Source organism: Cibotium barometz, chromosome 29, assembly GCF_041138505.1.
Source record: "Cibotium barometz isolate CiBa-2024 chromosome 29, ASM4113850v1, whole genome shotgun sequence".
Classification (NCBI taxonomy): Eukaryota; Viridiplantae; Streptophyta; class Polypodiopsida; order Cyatheales; family Cibotiaceae; genus Cibotium; species Cibotium barometz.
Genome location: NC_141074.1, coordinates 31,634,121 through 31,651,897, shown reverse-complemented (window position 1 = coordinate 31,651,897; position 17,777 = coordinate 31,634,121). Strand labels below are relative to the sequence as shown.

General features: G+C 39.2%; 2 protein-coding genes across 2 annotated transcripts; both read right to left on the bottom strand.

Annotated features, from left to right (window-relative positions):
* Positions 1 to 5,791: 5,791 nt before the first annotated feature.
* LOC147622055 (major pollen allergen Bet v 1-B-like) lies at positions 5,792 to 7,185 on the bottom strand. The gene is made up of 2 exons (XM_086823665.1): positions 6,984 to 7,185; positions 5,792 to 6,157 (listed from the first exon to the last, which is right to left on the bottom strand). The coding sequence occupies exons 1-2, from the start codon at positions 7,168 to 7,170 to the stop codon at positions 5,877 to 5,879; spliced, it is 468 nt and encodes a 155-aa protein (XP_086679791.1). The 5' UTR covers positions 7,171 to 7,185; the 3' UTR covers positions 5,792 to 5,876.
* A 3,947-nt stretch (positions 7,186 to 11,132) lies between these two features.
* On the bottom strand, positions 11,133 to 12,669 carry LOC147622054 (major pollen allergen Bet v 1-K-like). Its single transcript, XM_086823129.1, has 2 exons — positions 12,374 to 12,669; positions 11,133 to 11,566 (listed from the first exon to the last, which is right to left on the bottom strand). Exons 1-2 carry the CDS (start codon positions 12,558 to 12,560, stop codon positions 11,286 to 11,288), a joined length of 468 nt encoding a protein of 155 aa, XP_086679255.1. The 5' UTR covers positions 12,561 to 12,669; the 3' UTR covers positions 11,133 to 11,285.
* Between the last annotated feature and the right edge of the window lie 5,108 nt (positions 12,670 to 17,777).

The following is a 17,777-nucleotide window of genomic DNA, read 5'->3' as shown; positions in this document are numbered from 1 at the left end:
ACCGTAAGTCCATAAAGAAAAAGGGGTCATTTTATTCATGAAAAATTCACAGCTAAGGGGTTTTCTAAATACCCCTTGAATGCATGTGATACACAGGGTTTCTTATTAATGCACCCCCAAAGTTCCCTACTCATGCACAATGCCAATATCATGCTGCGCAAGGAATGATTGGGTCCATGGTTGTCGTTTGACGAGGTGTCTATCTTAGGTGTTCAATGCATGAATGAGGTATGCTTGAAAAAGGTTCGATAGGAAAAGCAAAGGAGACTATTTGGCTGATGGGAAAGAAGCTTCACACCACTTTATTTTTTGTACAAAGGTATGTTGCTAGGATTTGTTGACTTAAAAGACCATGGCGACGACTGTTAGCAATTACGAATAAAACATTTATCATAGTTAAGAGTAAATTGGGACCTTTTGGTGTAAAAGACGATGGGCCAAGAGTAGGTGGATAAGATGGAAAAACAGTCTCACCCGGTGATGTTATTTTAAGAAATTTTTGACCTACATGACACTATTTGTGAGAAGAATGGTCGATAGGAATATCTTACAAATAGTTGGTAGCAGTGGGACTTGGTTTAGTAAGTTTGTTATACAATGTGTAAATCATTTTTAGTTTTGGAATCCACAAGGATCGCATCCCCTGGTAATAACCTTAGGCTAAAAGTAGTGCCTTAGGGACCTTAAGTTCTTTTGATCTTTAATTTAATTTGATTTTTGGGCACATTGTTTTTGGTAATTGGTTTCTTTCGATACATAAATCAAGTGATCGAGAGGATAGTTTTGAGCTCTGAGAAGGGGTTTGGGTAGCCATCTTTGACACTACTGAGCTTGGGCTTGTCATACAGCTTGATGTCTACAAAATCATGCGATTTCACAAAAAAAAAGGTATGAATACAAAGAGGTCAAAATTATCTAGAATGATGGTAGAAAAGAGAACATAACTTTATTATACCAAACCCATTTTGGTTTTTTAAAAAAGATAGTTTATAAAAATATCTTGTTAAACATAATAAAAGGAGTTAAGATTGTGTACTAGTTTTGTAATGTAGTAGAATTCTGGTAGATATTTTCAGTCGAATAGATTGATAAAAATTATAAAAAAATGGTTATTGAGCAAGCATATGTAAAGTGGAAGCTAATATAGCTCCATTTTTCCTTGTACAAACTTATTTTATGGCCCATCCGCATGCGAGCCCTCCCTCTTTCAACACACTACCCATCATGAGAGACCCAAAAGTGTATCTATAAAACCAGTTAAATATCTCCTTTAGGTAATTTGTACAAGTCTTCCCTCCTCCATGGCGGGTGTTTTCAAAATATACTCCTCTTGCTTCATAGTGAGATTTCTCCATTCCTTGTGTGCTCCACATGTCCAGAGGACCATACTCATTCATGAAGTATGCACCATGAGCATAAAGAATGTGCTGTAAAAAAATTAAGAGAGTCAGTAGTTATTCATACTCATTTCTTAATATCTAGTAGGAAGGAGCAAATGTGTTTACCATGTAGTGCGTAATGTTGGGTTCACCCCATGTATCAACCATGGACTTCGTAAAATTAGAAAGCTCGTCTTTAAATTTTTGTTGCTCCTTTGTGGTTGTCCTTCTTTCGGTCAAAAGTTCCACCATCTTTTTGAAGTCTGGCCAAACCTTCTCATGTAGAATTACAAGGCTTGAATTGGTGCACTCAAATGTTGTACATTTGCATAAATCCTTCCACAAGTTCCAAGGCTTGGTTGAGTCCTTGGCATTTTCTGGCTTCTCCAAAAAATGTCTTGCTTTATTTCCACTCATGGACACTTGTTGTGCAACCTCATGATTCATGCTAGAGGTTTTTTTGTTAACAGTAATCTGCACATTGCCACCATGGCACCCAATTGAGTTGAGTAGTTACTCTACTTTATGTGAATAGCTTCTTCTTGTCATTATTTGCCTTGCATGGTAAATGCATAATCTATGTGACACTTGAGCAAACGATCAAACACATGCATGAATGCATGCAGTGTATAGAAGTGGACGTTCTTTAGGTCAAATGGAATTATAGGATTCTATTCTGGGTCTCTCAAATGCCTGTTTGGCATAGCTAGCATGTTGGCAGACAAGACACCTCCAATCGAGTTGCCACAACATCGTCCATGGGGTCGTGCTCAATATCTTGATTCTCAAGCATCCTCTTCTTTCCCAACTTTTGTTTGTTTTCCCTTACCATTCTCATGCACCACGGACAAGTATTTGGGGTGTTGGCACCTTATGGACACCCAAGCAAGCAAGCACTTTATTGTCTTCAGATCACCGCCAAGCAAGCACTTTATTGTCTTCAGGTCACCCCCAACAAATGCCAATCTACTATATAAGTGCCCTTGCCCTCTACCTCAAGTTTTTCTCCCTGAATCTGTGCTTTGATAATAGTGGTAATCCAGGGTATCCTATCAAACATCCAAGCGAGAACTTCATGTGTCTCTTTTGGTACTTCAAATGCCCCAAGCCACCATATCTCTTTCTTAGATTGGACACTATATGAGGGAAGGTCTAGCTTGCAAATCCTCTCCCTATATCAGGAGTTTGGTTGATCTCAGTACTCCACTCAAATGTGTCTTTACTGAGAAAAGATGATAACTCTGAACTTTTTGCATATGCCATAGTCTCCTTCATGAGTGTGATACTCATTCGCTCTACCCTTTCACAACCTGACACTCATCAATTTTCAACACAAAGCTAACTTTGTTACCTTGCATGACAAAAATAAATAAATAAGCTTTAATTTTTCATAGACTTTTTCAATTACTTTGCAAGAGATTAAAGTTACGTACAAGTATTAGGTAATCCATAGAATAAGATCATAACTTTCTAAAGACGTTGTATCAACAAATATATTGTTGAACTCATTGTAAGGAACCACAATATTACCATTGTTGCCACGACGGTTTAGGCAGGAGTCCGAGTTTTCTAGTCGTTACTCATAGTAGAGAAATTTTTTTCTCCTAACTTCGATGCTGAGTAGCAAAGTAACACTGCTATCGTCGTCGCTGTGTAGCAACGAAATCCTAGGCAATTTTCTATCATAAGTTCTAGATGGTGTTGTGTGTTTTGTATTAACCTTAAATTAGTTTTAGCTAGGTTTCAGATGTCTGACAGTGCTCATCAAGAGCTGAGAGTTGGTTCCGAGGCATGGTAGAGAGAAAAAAATCATTGTATATGTGTGATCGATGCAAGGGTCAATATATACTACAATCCTTGACCCCCCAGGTGCAGTGCCATCACACCCTCCAATCCCCACCAGATCCGTGCTGTCACACACCACCCATCCCCCCAGAGCCGTGCCCTCACACCCCCCCTGTGTCGTGCCCTCACGCCCCTCGGCCCCTCGGAGCGTGCCGTCACTCACACCCCACAGTCCCCCCCATAGCCAAGTGTCGTGTCATACTGTGACCCCACCCTCCCCATGCGGTGCATCATACCTCATAGCCCCCCCTCCCCCCCACCCCGTATTGTGCTGTCACACCACAACGCCCCCCCAATGTCATGCCATCACACCCCGCAGCCCCCCCTCCCCCCCTCCCGGGGCGAGATACGGGGTGTGAGAGCATCGCACGGTGCGCGTGAGGCAGGGGGCTACGGGGTGTGATGGCACAACACGATGGGGGGGCTATGAGACATGAGGGCACCGCACCGGGGGGGGGCATGACACGGCATGACACCAGGGGGTTGTAGGGTGTGAGGGCACCGCACGACAAGGGTGGAATGATGGCATGGCTACGGGGGGCTGGGGGGTGTGAGGGCACGGCTCCAAAGAGCCGAGTGGTGTGTGACAGCATGGCTCCAGGGGGATAGAGGGGTGTGATGGACCGGGGGGGTCGAGGAATTGTCGTATATATTAGCCCTTTGGTAAGATCGTCTCATTCTATTATCTTAAATAGAAAATGTTTCATGTCCTATACAATCTCCTTGCTAATATTTTGACATATGATTTCCTATGTTATGTTGTAGCTTCTTAAGAAGATTCTTCCCCTTAAAATGTATTACCGAACTCATGAGATGGGTGTCGTGAAATGGTCTCTATGCTAGGTATGCATCACACAAAAATACATGCATGTCCCAATGATTGCATGTGCTATTTAGAGGGGTTAATAAAGATGTAACACAATGTCTACAATGTGGGGAGAGCCACTATAGGGATGATTTGCAAGGAGATAAAGTTCCCAAGAAGGTGTTGAGACACTTCCCTATCATTCCTCGCATCCAACACATGTTTAAATGTAAGGGGATAGGAGAACTAATGACATGGCATGCTACTCTTTGCTCAACCGATGGCATCATCAGGATCGTAGAGTTGATTCACCAGCATGGCAACAGGTGGAACATCAATGGTGATATTTTAAAGATGAGCCCCATCACTTACGTCTTGGCTTTGCTATCCATGCCTTGGATCAACACCTCGATGTAATCTTGCAAATATGCAATTATATTTTTACATGATATGAAACACAATTTTTCGCTTTACCATGAGTACAGTTGGATAAGTACCCTTACCAATATGCAAAATGGTGTATCCAGATTTAATCTATAGCTCGATTCACCATTTTTGCACAAAGAATTGCTATATAGGCACTGGTACAAGCGCTCATATAAGCACTGATACACTGTTAGCTACCTGTGCCTATAACAACACCTATACCCACGTCTATACTAATGCCTATACCCAAGCCTATACTGACAACTACACCCACGTCAATAATAATGCCTATACCCATGCCTATATCGACACCAACACCTATAGCAATGCCTATATTGACACTTGTACTAGTACCTATACCCATGCTTGCATCAATGCCTATATGGACGCATACACCAACACTTATATCCATGACTATACTAGTGAATATGAGCCGGAGCCTATACCAACCCATGTACATAGGATCGGTATATGCGTTGGTAACCTATCAATCCCTTGTAGTGATTTGAAAAGTAAGAACTTGAAAAAATAAAATCTTGAATCTTCATGGCACACACACTCTAAATAACTTCAACTTATGATAAAAAATACTTATATACATATTTTTTAAATGCTTACTTTTTTAATCCTGATTATATACAACATATGGTTTGAATTTATGGTAGACTTGAACTCTCATGTTATCAACATCTTTTATTTGATTTTTTTAAAGAAAAGGTGGCTTCAAATGTATCAACCCTAGGTTTTTGATTGTATTAACGTCCTAAAGGTGTCCCCAAATGCTACTTGGATTCTCTAGCATACGGTACAAGGTCACCTAATCTTGTACATTAAATATTTCCTCAAGGATGTCCCCAAATGCTACTTGGCTACTTGGGGTCACTACCATATGGTAAAGATGTCCTCAAAGGTGTTCCCAAATACTACTTGGCCACTTTGGGTACATAGCTTACGGTACAAGTTTTCTAAATCTTGTTCTTGGGATGTATGAACATATGTACTTCTCTAAAAATAATGGAGATTATAGCTCATCCATAATATGGTAGTTTATAATCACAAGTGTAAACATGTACCCCACATTAAAGACTATTATGAGTACCTCTTGAGATGTCTTCCTAATGAAGTACAAAATTTTAAGAAAAGTTCCTTACTTTTACTATTTATTACAGAATGTCCAAATCTTACTATTTATTACATATTGTTGAAATCTTCAAAATTTGAAAGGATCACCTATTATTCTTACTATAAGTTGGGTACAAACAACATCACTTATTATATATATATATACACACCATAGAACAAAATATGTACAAGCAATCCTTATATAAGCTCCATCTATAAGATCATGTAGATTGTGAGTTTATGGTTACAATCTTATTTCTTATTATATAAGATGATATATTAAAGGATGGCATGAGTTGTCAAGTGCCCTTGGTAAAATAGGATTCAAGGTTTTGACCACAAATATTAAGTTCTTGCTTCAGGATATCGTGGAAGGTGTGTTCGCCAATGTCCTCATAGTAGAGGGTCCACATCTTGATGCAAGACTTGGGATCGGGCCCAAGCAAGAGCTCGAATGAGTAGGCCAAGCTTGCAAAGTGCTTGCCAAGAGCCCCTCCCTCAAACATCTTCATCTTTGCATAGTAGTTGTCATGGTCCACGACTTCCCATTTGCCTTTTAAGTAATCATAATGCTTGAAAGCTACAAAGTAAGTGTAAACAAACTTGTAAAACAAATGAACAAATTGTTGTCTAATTAATAAGACACCTATATGATGCAAGGACCATAAATAACCAACACTTGGGAAAAAAAAGCCTTTAACAAAATAAGGAGTTATGTTTTTGGGTTGGTCATTCCAAAGGAAATATGCCAATCTAATTGGTGACTCAAACAATAATAAAGTATGCAATAACATATTTCCAATATAATCAAATATGCAACCTCACTTTTACACGTTTGGTTGATAGACTAGTGTGGTCATGATTTATGGAAAAGGCCCTAATTGGTCCACTCTCATTCCATGGAAAGACCCTCCAGATTCAAGAGGATATGAACAAAAAAGACATGGTTAAAAATTATGAGTTTAGGAAGCAATTATAGGAAATTTTCATATTAGTGTCTATAGTCAAAAGTTAAGCTCCTTCTTTGATAGACCTTGCTTTATGTCTTGAAACATGAAGTTGACACAAAAGTAAACTAAATACATGCATACATACATGCTTGCATTTGTTCTTTTCTTAGCATTTGTGTGGTTATGGACGTAGGATGTGATAAGTAATGTTTGTGGGGCTTGTGACTCCCGAAGGGGAGGTCCCAAGTTCAGATCCTATATATATATATATATATATACATATGGGAGACATGGATATATATATATATATATATATATATATATATCCATGTCTCTGAGAGCCTCACCACTAGTTGGTGTTAGTCAAGTGTGCGAGAAGTAGAGAGTCCAGTGCACCAGATTAATGTATAATTCCGAAGGTAGTAAGAGAAAAAAGAAATCTAGCTTGTTGCTTACCATTGTTGTTGTATTTGAAGAACACCACGCCGCTGGGCGCTAGAGGAGGGCCTTCCTGATATTCGACAGCGTTGTAAAGCTCAGGCATGATAGTGGGCAAGGCTACTTGGAAGTTCTTGATGTAAGTCTGCCACACGGAGGATGCAGGATGGCTCACGGAAACTTTTAGCTCGTGGGTCTTGGCCATGTCTTCTAACAAGCTCGACAGTACTACAGCTTATACTAGCAATCTCAAAGCAGCTTGTATTTATTTGAGACGTAGGTGCATGCTTCTCGTGGGAGTCACGGCGCTATTGTTTTTAAGGCAATAATGTTCTCACTGTTGACGTCGATGAAGCTCTTTTCGTTAATTATTAATTAATAATTAATTAATAATGTTCTCACTTTTGGATCCAGCTTAGTTCTCAGCTCATCTGGCACATGCACATATGCAATGCATCCAAAGACTTTCAGATGAGACAAATCAGATTTTTTGCCAGTAAACCTCTCCTCTGGCTGCAGTAGGAGTTTTGTTCATGATGTAACTTGTTGTAGAAACAGCCTCAGCCCAATAGCTATGCGGCATATTCTTCTCTCCCATCAATGCTCGCGTAATCTCAGCAATGTGCCTGTTTTTCTGCTCAGCAACTCCATTTTGTTGAGTGTATTTGCATGTAAACTATCTCCGAATACCATTCTTCTTCAAAAATTCAGAGAACTCATTGGAGAAGTACTCTCCCCCTCCATCTGACCTTAGGCACTTTACATATTTTCCTATTTGCTTTTCAACCATAACTCTGAAATTTTGAAAATGAGTGAACACCTCACTCTTCTCCTTCATGAAGTATACCCACACGTGTGGTCATCAATAAATGTCACATAATACCTCTGTAGCCTCCCATAGACATGGTCTTCGTAGAACCCCATATATGTGAATGCACAATATCTAGTGCATTTCTGCTCACATTTCTGTTGCGTGGAAATACATGCTTTGTTTGCTTTCCAAATTGCCATGCTTCACATATTTTCTGCATACCTTCAACTTTAAACTTTGGTAGCCCTATCACAATTCCTTTAGTCTGCATAGACTTCATTCTCTACACATTCACATGTCCAATTCTTTTATGCCAAATGTCTATGTTTGCAACAATTCCTGAACCATTTGCAAACATCGCCAGGCATGTTTACATTCAATGTAAACATTTTGCCCACTCTATTGCCTTTTGCAACCAACCTACACTTATCTTTAAAGTCTTCAACATAACAACCATCAGGGTTAAACCGAACCTGCAAACCCTGCTCAATCATCTGGCCAACTGAAACTAGATTCTTTGTTATGTTCGGAACATGAAGTACATTTGCAAGGTACTTCACTTTGCCATCCTGCATAGACAATGGCACATCTCCAACATGGGCAATTGGATGAGCAGTGTCATCCCTTATTTGAACTTAAGTCATTGATAGGCAAATTCTGGTTACCTCTTTGTACTTATGGTCCTTCACATTTATCATAATGGTATTTCCCTCTTGACAGAGATAAATTACATCATATTCCCAACCATGAATCATTGCCAATTTGCTCATGAATAGTCTTCCCAATATTACATCGTAAATGGCGGGTCTTTTAAAGTCAACAACAATGACAAATCTATACTCATAGTCAAGCCACATGAAGTTATCTCAACATCCTTCAGAATTTCCATAGGGGTTCCTAAATTCCGTCTCCTAGCATAAGGAATATATTTGCTCTTTTTTAAGAGGCTTGCTTCTCAATGTTTGCCACATGTTCTTTGTTAGAAATTCTCACTCCCATTGCCTTGTGAGGATTTTAGTGGTAGTCACTCCCCCAAGTTAGATTCGGATGGTGGCATTCTTATCATCTCCCTCATAGTACTTCCCAATTTAGTATTTTGTATTATAGGTCTCTTTATTTTCTAGCCCAACTCTTCTTAACAGTTTGAGGTAAGCTCTTTTGGTAAGCTCTTTTTATATTTAAGCTTTTATTGTTTGCACCCTTTGGGTGCCGGGGTTTAGGATTAGATAGAGAGAGAGAGAGAGAGAGAGAGAGAGAGAGAGAGAGAGAGAGAAAGCATTCTCTATACATGCATAAAGCATACTCTTTATACATGCTTTGGCCTAGGAATACTCAAGCCTATGCATGGCCAAGCTTAGAGATTGCATACTCTATGCATGCATGCATATAGTATGCATAGTCTATGCATGCATAAAGAGAGAATGTTTTGTGCTTCCATCGAGTATGCATGCTTTGCTCCATGCTCCGTGCACGATATTGCTCTATGGTCTATGGTCTATGCTCCATGCTCCATGCTCCATGCTCCATACTCCACGATCTATGCTCTATGCTCCATGCTCCATGCTCCATGCTCCATGCTCTACATACGCCTAGAGTATACATAGAGTAATGATTTTTATGCATAATATTTAAGCTTACTGCTTGACCAATTTCAATTTTATATGCAGGTGTGTAGAATCATGGCTAAAACCCCAAAAGCTTATAACCCCTTAAGCACATTCACCCAGGAGCTTGCGTTCATGCCTAGAGCACAACCCATGAGCCCTGAGTAGTTTTTCCATTTCATATCACAAGAAACCCTATAGCACAGAGTCATGGTAACAAATTACTTTTGGGGGACATGGGCCCTCCCATCCCTCTATTGCTACACTCACATCGATCCTCAGTCCCTCTCATACACTGGTGCGCACCCCACCTACTCGTTGCTCTTCTATGCGTAGATATGGTGGTTGTTGTTGTGGGAGTGGTGGAACACATGACTGATGCCTACATGCCAGAGCCCACCCATCTCCTCGACATCTAGTCTCAGGGGCTGCACTACTAAGAAATCATGAGTATCATGTACGTTTAAGGGGTATTTAAAAAAAACCTTTACTTGTGAATTTTTCATTTATGAAATGACCCCTTTTATAAATGTATTTCTATAAATTAACCCTAAAATTTTGTATTTAAAACCCCTTCATTTGGACTCATGTGCCATACTTGCATATTTTTAAGCGAACCCCCCGAGCATCTAGTACACCATGCACACTTAGGATTACACTCCTTGCAAAGCATTCATACATAAATTTTATCGTGTGTGCAATGGAGCAGTAGTGTAGGATTAGACAGGGAAGGAGATGAAAGTGTGTACCAACTCCTAAAGATTCATTTTGCAAATGAGGTGATGAAGAAGTGCGAAGCCCTCGAGTAGGAAAACAAAACTTCATCATCTCACATATTAAGATTGAGTACATTGCTACAAGTGAAGTAGTGCCTAATCAATGGATCAACCATTTCATGGTAAAAACCATGACATCGTGCCTATACCAACCCATGTACCAAGGCTGAGGCATTTACAATGCCATATTCCAGCATCGGTATATGCGTTGGTAACCTATCATTCCCTTGTAGTGATTGAAAAGTAAAAACTTGAAAAAATAAAATCTTGAATCTTCATGGCACACACACTCTAAATAACTTCAACTTATGATAAAAAATCCTTATATACATATTTTTAAATGGTTACTTTTTTAATCCTAATTATATACAACATATGGTTTGAATTTATGGTAGACTTGAACTCTCATGTTATCAAAATGTTTTATTTGATTTTTTTAAAGAAAAAGTGGCTTCAAAGGTATTAACGTCCTAAAGGTGTCCCCAAATGCTACTTGGATTCTGTACCATACGGTACAAGGTCACCTAATCTTGTACGGTAAATATTTCCTCAAGGATGTCCCCAAATGCTACTTGGCTACTTGGGGTCACTACCATATGGTAAAGATGTCCTCAAAGGTGTTCCCAAATACTACTTGGCTATCTGGGGTACATAGCTTACGGTATAAGGTTTCTAAATCTTGGGACGTATGAACATATGTAGTTTTCTAAAAATAATGGAGATTATAGCTCATCCATAATATGGTAGTTTATAATCACAAGTGTAAACATGTACCCCACATTAAAGACTATTATGAGTACCTCTTGAGATGTCTTCCTAATGAAGTACGAAATTTTAAGAAAAGCTTCTTACTTTTACTATTTATTACAGAATGTCCAAATCTTACTATTTATTACATATTGTCGAAATCTTCAAAATTTGAAAGGATCACCTATTATTCTTACTATAAGTTGGGTACAAACAACATCACTTATTATATATATATATATATACCATAGGACAAAATATGTACAAACAGTCCTTATATAAGCTCCATGATCCATCTATAAGATCATGTAGATTGTGAGTTTATGGTTACAATCTTATTTCTTATTATATAAGAGGATATATTAAAGGATAGCATGAGTTGTCAAGTGCCCTTGGTAAAATAGGATTCAAGGTTTTGACCAAAAATATTGAGTTCTTGCTTGAGGATATCGTGGAAGGTGTGTTCGCCAATGTCCTCATAGTAGAGGGTCCATGCCTTGATGCAAGACTTGGGATCGGGCCCAGGCAAGAGCTCCAATGAGTAGGCCAAGCTTGCAAAGTGCTTGCCAAGAGCCCCTCCCTCAAAAATCTTCATCTTTGCATAGTAGTTGTCATGATCCATGACTTCCCATTTGCCTTTTAAGTAATCATAATGCTTGAAAGCTACAAAGTAAGTGTAAACAAACTTGTAAAACAAATGAACAAATTGTTGTCTAATTAATAAGACACCTGTATGATGCAAGGACTATAAATAACCAACACTTGGGAAAAATTTAGCCTTTAACAAAATAAGAAGTTATGTTTTTGGGTTGGTCATTCCAAAGGAAATATGCCAATCTAATTGATGACTCAAACAATAATAAAGTATGCAATAACATGTTTCAAATATAATCAAATATGCAACCTCATTTTTACACGTTTGGTCGATAGACTAGTGTGGTCATGATTTATGGAAAAGGCCCTAATTGGTCCACTCTCATTCCATGGAACGACCCTCCAGATTCAAGAGGATATGAACAAAAAAGACATGGTTAAAAATTATGAGATTAGGAAGCAATTGTAGGAAATTTTTACATTAGTGTCTATAGTCAAAAGTTAAGCTCCTTCTTTGATAGACTTTGCTTTATGTCTTGAAACATGAAGTTGACACAAAAGTAAAGTAAATACATGCATACATACATGCTTGCATTTGTTCTTTTCTTAGCATTTGTGTGGTTATGGACGTAGGATGTGATAAGTAATGTTTGTGGGGCTTGTGACTCCCGAAGGGGAGGTCCCAAGTTCAGATCCTATATATATATATGGGAGACATGGATATATATATATATATATATATATATCCATGTCTCTGAGAGCCTCACCACTAGTTGGTGTTAGTCAAGTGTGCGAGAAGTAGAGAGTCCAGTGCACCAGATTAATGTATAATTCCGAAGGTAGTAAGAGAAAAACGAAATCTAGCTTGTTGCTTACCATTGTTGTTGTATTTGACGAACACCACGCCGCCGGGCGCTAGAGGAGGGCCTTCCTGATATTCGACAGCGCTGTAAAGCTCAGGCATGATAGTGGGCAAGGCTACTTGGAAGTTCTTGATGAAAGTCTGCCACACGGAGGATGCAGGATGGCTCACGGGAACTTTTAGCTCCTGGGTCTTGGCCATGTCTTCTAACAAGCTCGACAGTACTACAGCTTATACCAGCAATCTCAAAGCAGCTTGTATTTATTTGAGACGTAGGTGCATGCTTCTCGTGGGAATCACGGCAGGCTCGTGAGTCCTGAGGCTATTGTTTTGAAGGCAATAATGTTCTCACTGTTGACGTCGATGAAGCTCTTTCCTTTAATTAATAAATACAACAATCATTGTACTATGTGGTTAGGCGTTTAATTAATAAATACAACAATCATTGTACTATGTGGTTAGGCGCTCTCAAAGCAGCTTGTATTTATTTGAGACGTAGGTGCATGCTTCTCTCGTGGGAATCACGGCAGGCTACTGAGTTCCCACTTTCCATTTCCTTAGCCTCTGTACAAGTTGGCACTCCGTATCATAAAGATTGGCTACATAGCCATGCCACTGCATGGCCATCTGATCAGGATGCAGGATGGGTCTTCCTAACAAGCTCGACACAGCTATAAATTGAAACACTACGTTGTAAGACGAGCCCTATAAATTATGCGTATTTATTTGAGACCTGCATGCTTCTCGTGGGAGGTTATCAGTCGCTATTGTCTCGTGACGAGTCTACTGTGTTCGCCAATAATATTCATGATGACGCTCTTTCATTAACGAAGCAAACCATTATCTATTTCTACCGTACTATTTTCTATGAAAATAAAGAGCCTCCCAATTTCCATATGATAAAGATTGGATCCATTGCCATGTGATCTTAAATAAAAGTGGTGAAGAAAGAAAAAATAAATAATAATCCAACATATACATAACCATATTGTCATCATTCCCGATGTTTGCCTCCCTCTCCTTAGTCTCCTCCTCCATTTCGACCCTCTTGTAAAAGCCACCACTTTAAATGCATCTTGTTGTGTTTTCCTTGGAAACTTCAGACATAAGGTAAAACATGCATGCAAAGTGCAAGTTATATTTCAGCTAGCCGCGCCTAGTTGTAATTAGAATTCAAAATTCCTTCATTTTGGCTCTATAAACTAGTACAATTTTGATCACCCAAAATTTGGGTTGATTGTATGAAAGTTTATAGTTATCTAAGAGTTATGACACACACAAATCAGTTTTTAAAAAAACTACCAAGCCAAACAAGTTCACCATGAAGAGACAGTACGAATTTTCAAGGTTGCAATTTCCTACTATATAATATGTGTGCATGATTTTTCATGGGTTTGATCAATCACATATTAGCCAATTATTCACATATATTAGCAAACCCATGATTTTTCATGGGTTTGATCAATCACATATTAGCAAATTATTCACATATATTTGATTTAATGCCACAAACTTTTGCTAAGAGATAAATGAGATGGGAGTTTTATAATGTATTGATGGCAATTGCTCCTTGTAGCTATGATGTAATGATGTATGTGTGTTTATAATATATTATAAAGAACTATATTTTCCTAAAATATATATTTCCCTTAAAAAAAGGTACACAATCTTTTGTGCCTTACCTCTCTTGTGAGAAGATCTAATATGGATGAACATAAAATTATGTGTGAATGAGTTTGGCAGAACAAACCTCACATCCAAAATTTTTGTTAACAAAAAGTATTCCAAGGAAACATGATATTTTCATATAAACGTATCTAAATTCCTATGTAGAAGACTATGACTTGTATGATGGACCAGTTTAAAGTTTCTTTCAATTTAGCAATCTTAAGCAGCACATATCAACCAATGACTTGTATGATGGACCAATTTAAAGTTCCTATGACTTGTATGATGGACCAGTTTAAAGTTTCTCTCAATTTAGCAATCTTAAGCAGCACATATCAACCAACACTACAAGGGATCGGGCTCATACTCGCGCTCCTAGCTGCTAAAAATGACTTGTGAAAAAAAAGTAACGGGCTCGTGTATCAGCGCGTGTATCATCACGGCCAGAGACATGCGTGTAAAAGCGCGTGTATAGGAATAGTCAGACGCGCTGATACACGGGCGTATACACGCATTTTGTCAGTTTAGCTGCACTTAGACGCGCTGATAGGAGGGTGTATACACGCGTTTTGTCATTTTAGCTACGCTTATACACGTGTATTTCACAGATTATCCGTGTATATACACGCGACTTTTCCAGAGTTGATGCGTCTATACACGCATATTTTACAGAGTATCCGCGTATATACACGTGACTTTTTGCAGAGTTGACGCGTCTATACATGCGAACAGAGAGCCAAAAAAAAAATCCAGAAAGTGCTATTTAGTACCTGAATGATGTTCCAGCATTCCAGCACCCAATAACACTCTCTGGAAATTTTTTTTGGTGCATTTTGGACCATCCACGAGGAAGATTTAAGACAAGAACGACATGAATGCATACATTGTCAATACACGATTCAAGACAGACATGAATGCAATACTATCGATTCACGATTCAATATTACTATCAAAATTTTATGTGTACACATATATACAAGGGAGTCCATATGTCGAAGTAGCCCATGGCTTCAGTTACAAAAATATATATACAAACACATCCTCAATATGGAATGTGATACTATAAGTCTGAGTACTACTCAGACCCAGATGATGACTCGGTGCTCCCTCCATGATCAGATGAGCTCACATCGGTCGGAATGTCCGATGAGTAGTGCTCACGTCCACCCTCTGCAGTGGCGGCGGGTGGATCATCAGCAGCTTGTGCCTATTCAAGTAATATATAGTATATAAGTATATATATATGTAATTCAATAAACCAAAATCATTCGTTTAGAGTTTTCAAGTACCTGTCGACCGTATGGTCTCATGGCCATCTCAAACTATGCGTCCGTAATACGTCCCTCGGCTCTGAAGATGGCCCACGTGTCACGTCTGCTATGCCGGCGAGCATACCCAGTATCGTGGGCTGTGGGCTTCCTCCCCGTAACCCATCGCTATATCATAATCAACACAATTTGTAAGATTAAAACAATCATAGAATCAATGAATTAATTAAACAATTAAATAAAGTGGAAGATACTTACGAACTCTGCCTCCCATGACTCGATGCCGCCAGATCCGAAATGCGAAGATCCAATGGTCTCCATCTCTGATTTTATATTCACGTGATCACAAATTTTTTTTTGTTAATAACATGTGTGAACATGTTATTAACATGTTCACATGTTAACATGTTCTCAAAAAAGCCGGTGGCAAGCGACCTGGTAACCGGGAAAAATCCCGCCGGGCTTTTGCTGTACCCCGGCAGGCCCGCCGGGGTAGAGCAAAAGCCCGGCGGGTCCCTGCGGGGTCGTCACATAGCCCGGCGGGGTACATTTTCCTATATATATGGGCCCGGGGGGCCCTTTGGGATTTCATTGCTGACAGCATACACAGGTAATGAAAACTTGTGTGTGTGTGTGTGTGTATGTGGGTGTGTTCGTGCGGGCAGCCGCCCACTGTCACAATGCGCGGCAAGATGTGGGTGGTCCGCCACACGAGGGATGTGTGTGTGGGTGAGTTCGTGCGGGCAGCCGCCCATTGTCGCAATGCGCGGCAGGATTTGGGTGGCCCGCCACACGACTGGTGTGTGTGTGTAAGGCCATTCTTCGGAATGGTGCTTACCCTGGGGCACTTAGTCGGTAACGCGGCTAGTCTGTGTCCTATGGTAAGTATGGCACGCCGTAGCGGTACTAGTCGGTAACGCGGCAAGCATAGTATCGTTATGGCGATGTCACCTTCCCTTCCCTTCCCTTTGTCAAATGCGGACATATGGTCGGTAACGCGGCCAGTGTATGTTCATATCCTATTGGTATTCCCATAGAATCGGGCGGCATTTTGTCGTTAACACGGCAAGTTGGTGTCGTCCGCTAGTGCATAAAATGTTTTTTGCATATTGCGGCATTTGATCGTTAACGCGGTCGAAAAAGTGTCGTAAATTTGCTTGCGTATTTTGGCATATGATCGTTAACGCGGTCGAATAAATGTCGTAAATTTGTTTGATTTGACTTGTATTGTTTTTATTGTGTTTGATCCATGCGATACTTGGTTGCTAATGCGGCATTAGTATTTCATGGATCAAAGTTTACATCATATTGTCTAAACGTTTTATTTTATAATATCGTGATTTGTAACTCGAAAAATATGAATCTCTCTCTTCTTACCCCCCTCTCTCTCTCATGATACACTTCACAACTCTTTCTCTATCTCTCTCATGATTCACTTCACAACACGATAGATGTGTAGATAATGATTTTTTTTATTTCTCTTAAAATATACATAATTTTTAATAATTTCTTTTTTCTCCCTCTATTTACTTAAAAATTAAAACAATACATTATTTTTCTCTTTAGGAACTCACAAAAACATTAAAAATGTCATTTAATGTTTCTTCTCTCTATCTGTCACAACTCTCTCTTCCTCTCCTCTCTCTCTCTCTCTCATGATACACTTCACAATTCTCTCTCTCTCTCTCGCAATGATACACTTCACAACTCTTTCTCTCTCTCTCTCATGATACACTTCACATCTCTCTCTATCACGATAGGTATGTAGATGAGGAGTGCTTTAGGATTACAAAACATTATTTTTCTCTCTTTAGGAACTCACAAAACTATAAAAAATGTCATTTAATTTTTCCTCTCTCTATCTGTCACACCTCTCTCTCTTCCTCCCCCTCTCTCTCTCTCTCTCATTCGATAATGTATACACTTCGTAAGTAATAATGCGCTTGTTGCGGTTGTCTCACGTTCGATAATGTATTGCATGATGTTGAGTTCAGTAATGTTGTTTGATATATTCTGTTTTTGTTTGATCATTGATAAGTAATGATACACTTATTGCTGTTTTCTCACGTTTGATGATGTATTGGATGATGTTGAGTTCATTAAAATTATTTGATATTCCGTTTTTGTATGAACATTGACGATATTGATATACTTGTTGCTGTTCTCTCACGTTTGCTTGATGTTTATTTCAGTAATGTTTGATATTCTGTTTTTTTGTGTTTAGTGATATTTGCTAGATTTACGAAGACGATCAACATGCTTTCTCCCGAAGAGCGCAAAATTATTCTGCGAGCAATTCGCGTTGAAGCGGTCATCACAGTATCACAATGTACTGATGATGTCGTCAAAAAGATCAACGAGTCTGAGATACTCATGCGAGATCTCATAGACCAAATATGGGAAAATGCACAGTGTCGGCTTCGAAGCGGAGGCAACGCTGAGCTGCTAGATAGACAGAAGATAGCAGATTTCAACCATCAGC

Excerpts from the sequence above, each read along its gene's own strand:
- LOC147622055 (XM_086823665.1), bottom strand. The coding sequence starts at position 7,170 with ATGGCCAAGACCCACGAGCTAAAAGTTTCCGTGAGCCATCCTGCATCC. Across the intron at positions 6,158-6,983 it reads CTTCAAATACAACAACAATG|CTTTCAAGCATTATGATTAC; the intron begins GTAAGCAACAAG and ends CTTACTTTGTAG.
- LOC147622054 (XM_086823129.1), bottom strand. The coding sequence starts at position 12,560 with ATGGCCAAGACCCAGGAGCTAAAAGTTCCCGTGAGCCATCCTGCATCC. Across the intron at positions 11,567-12,373 it reads CGTCAAATACAACAACAATG|CTTTCAAGCATTATGATTAC; the intron begins GTAAGCAACAAG and ends CTTACTTTGTAG.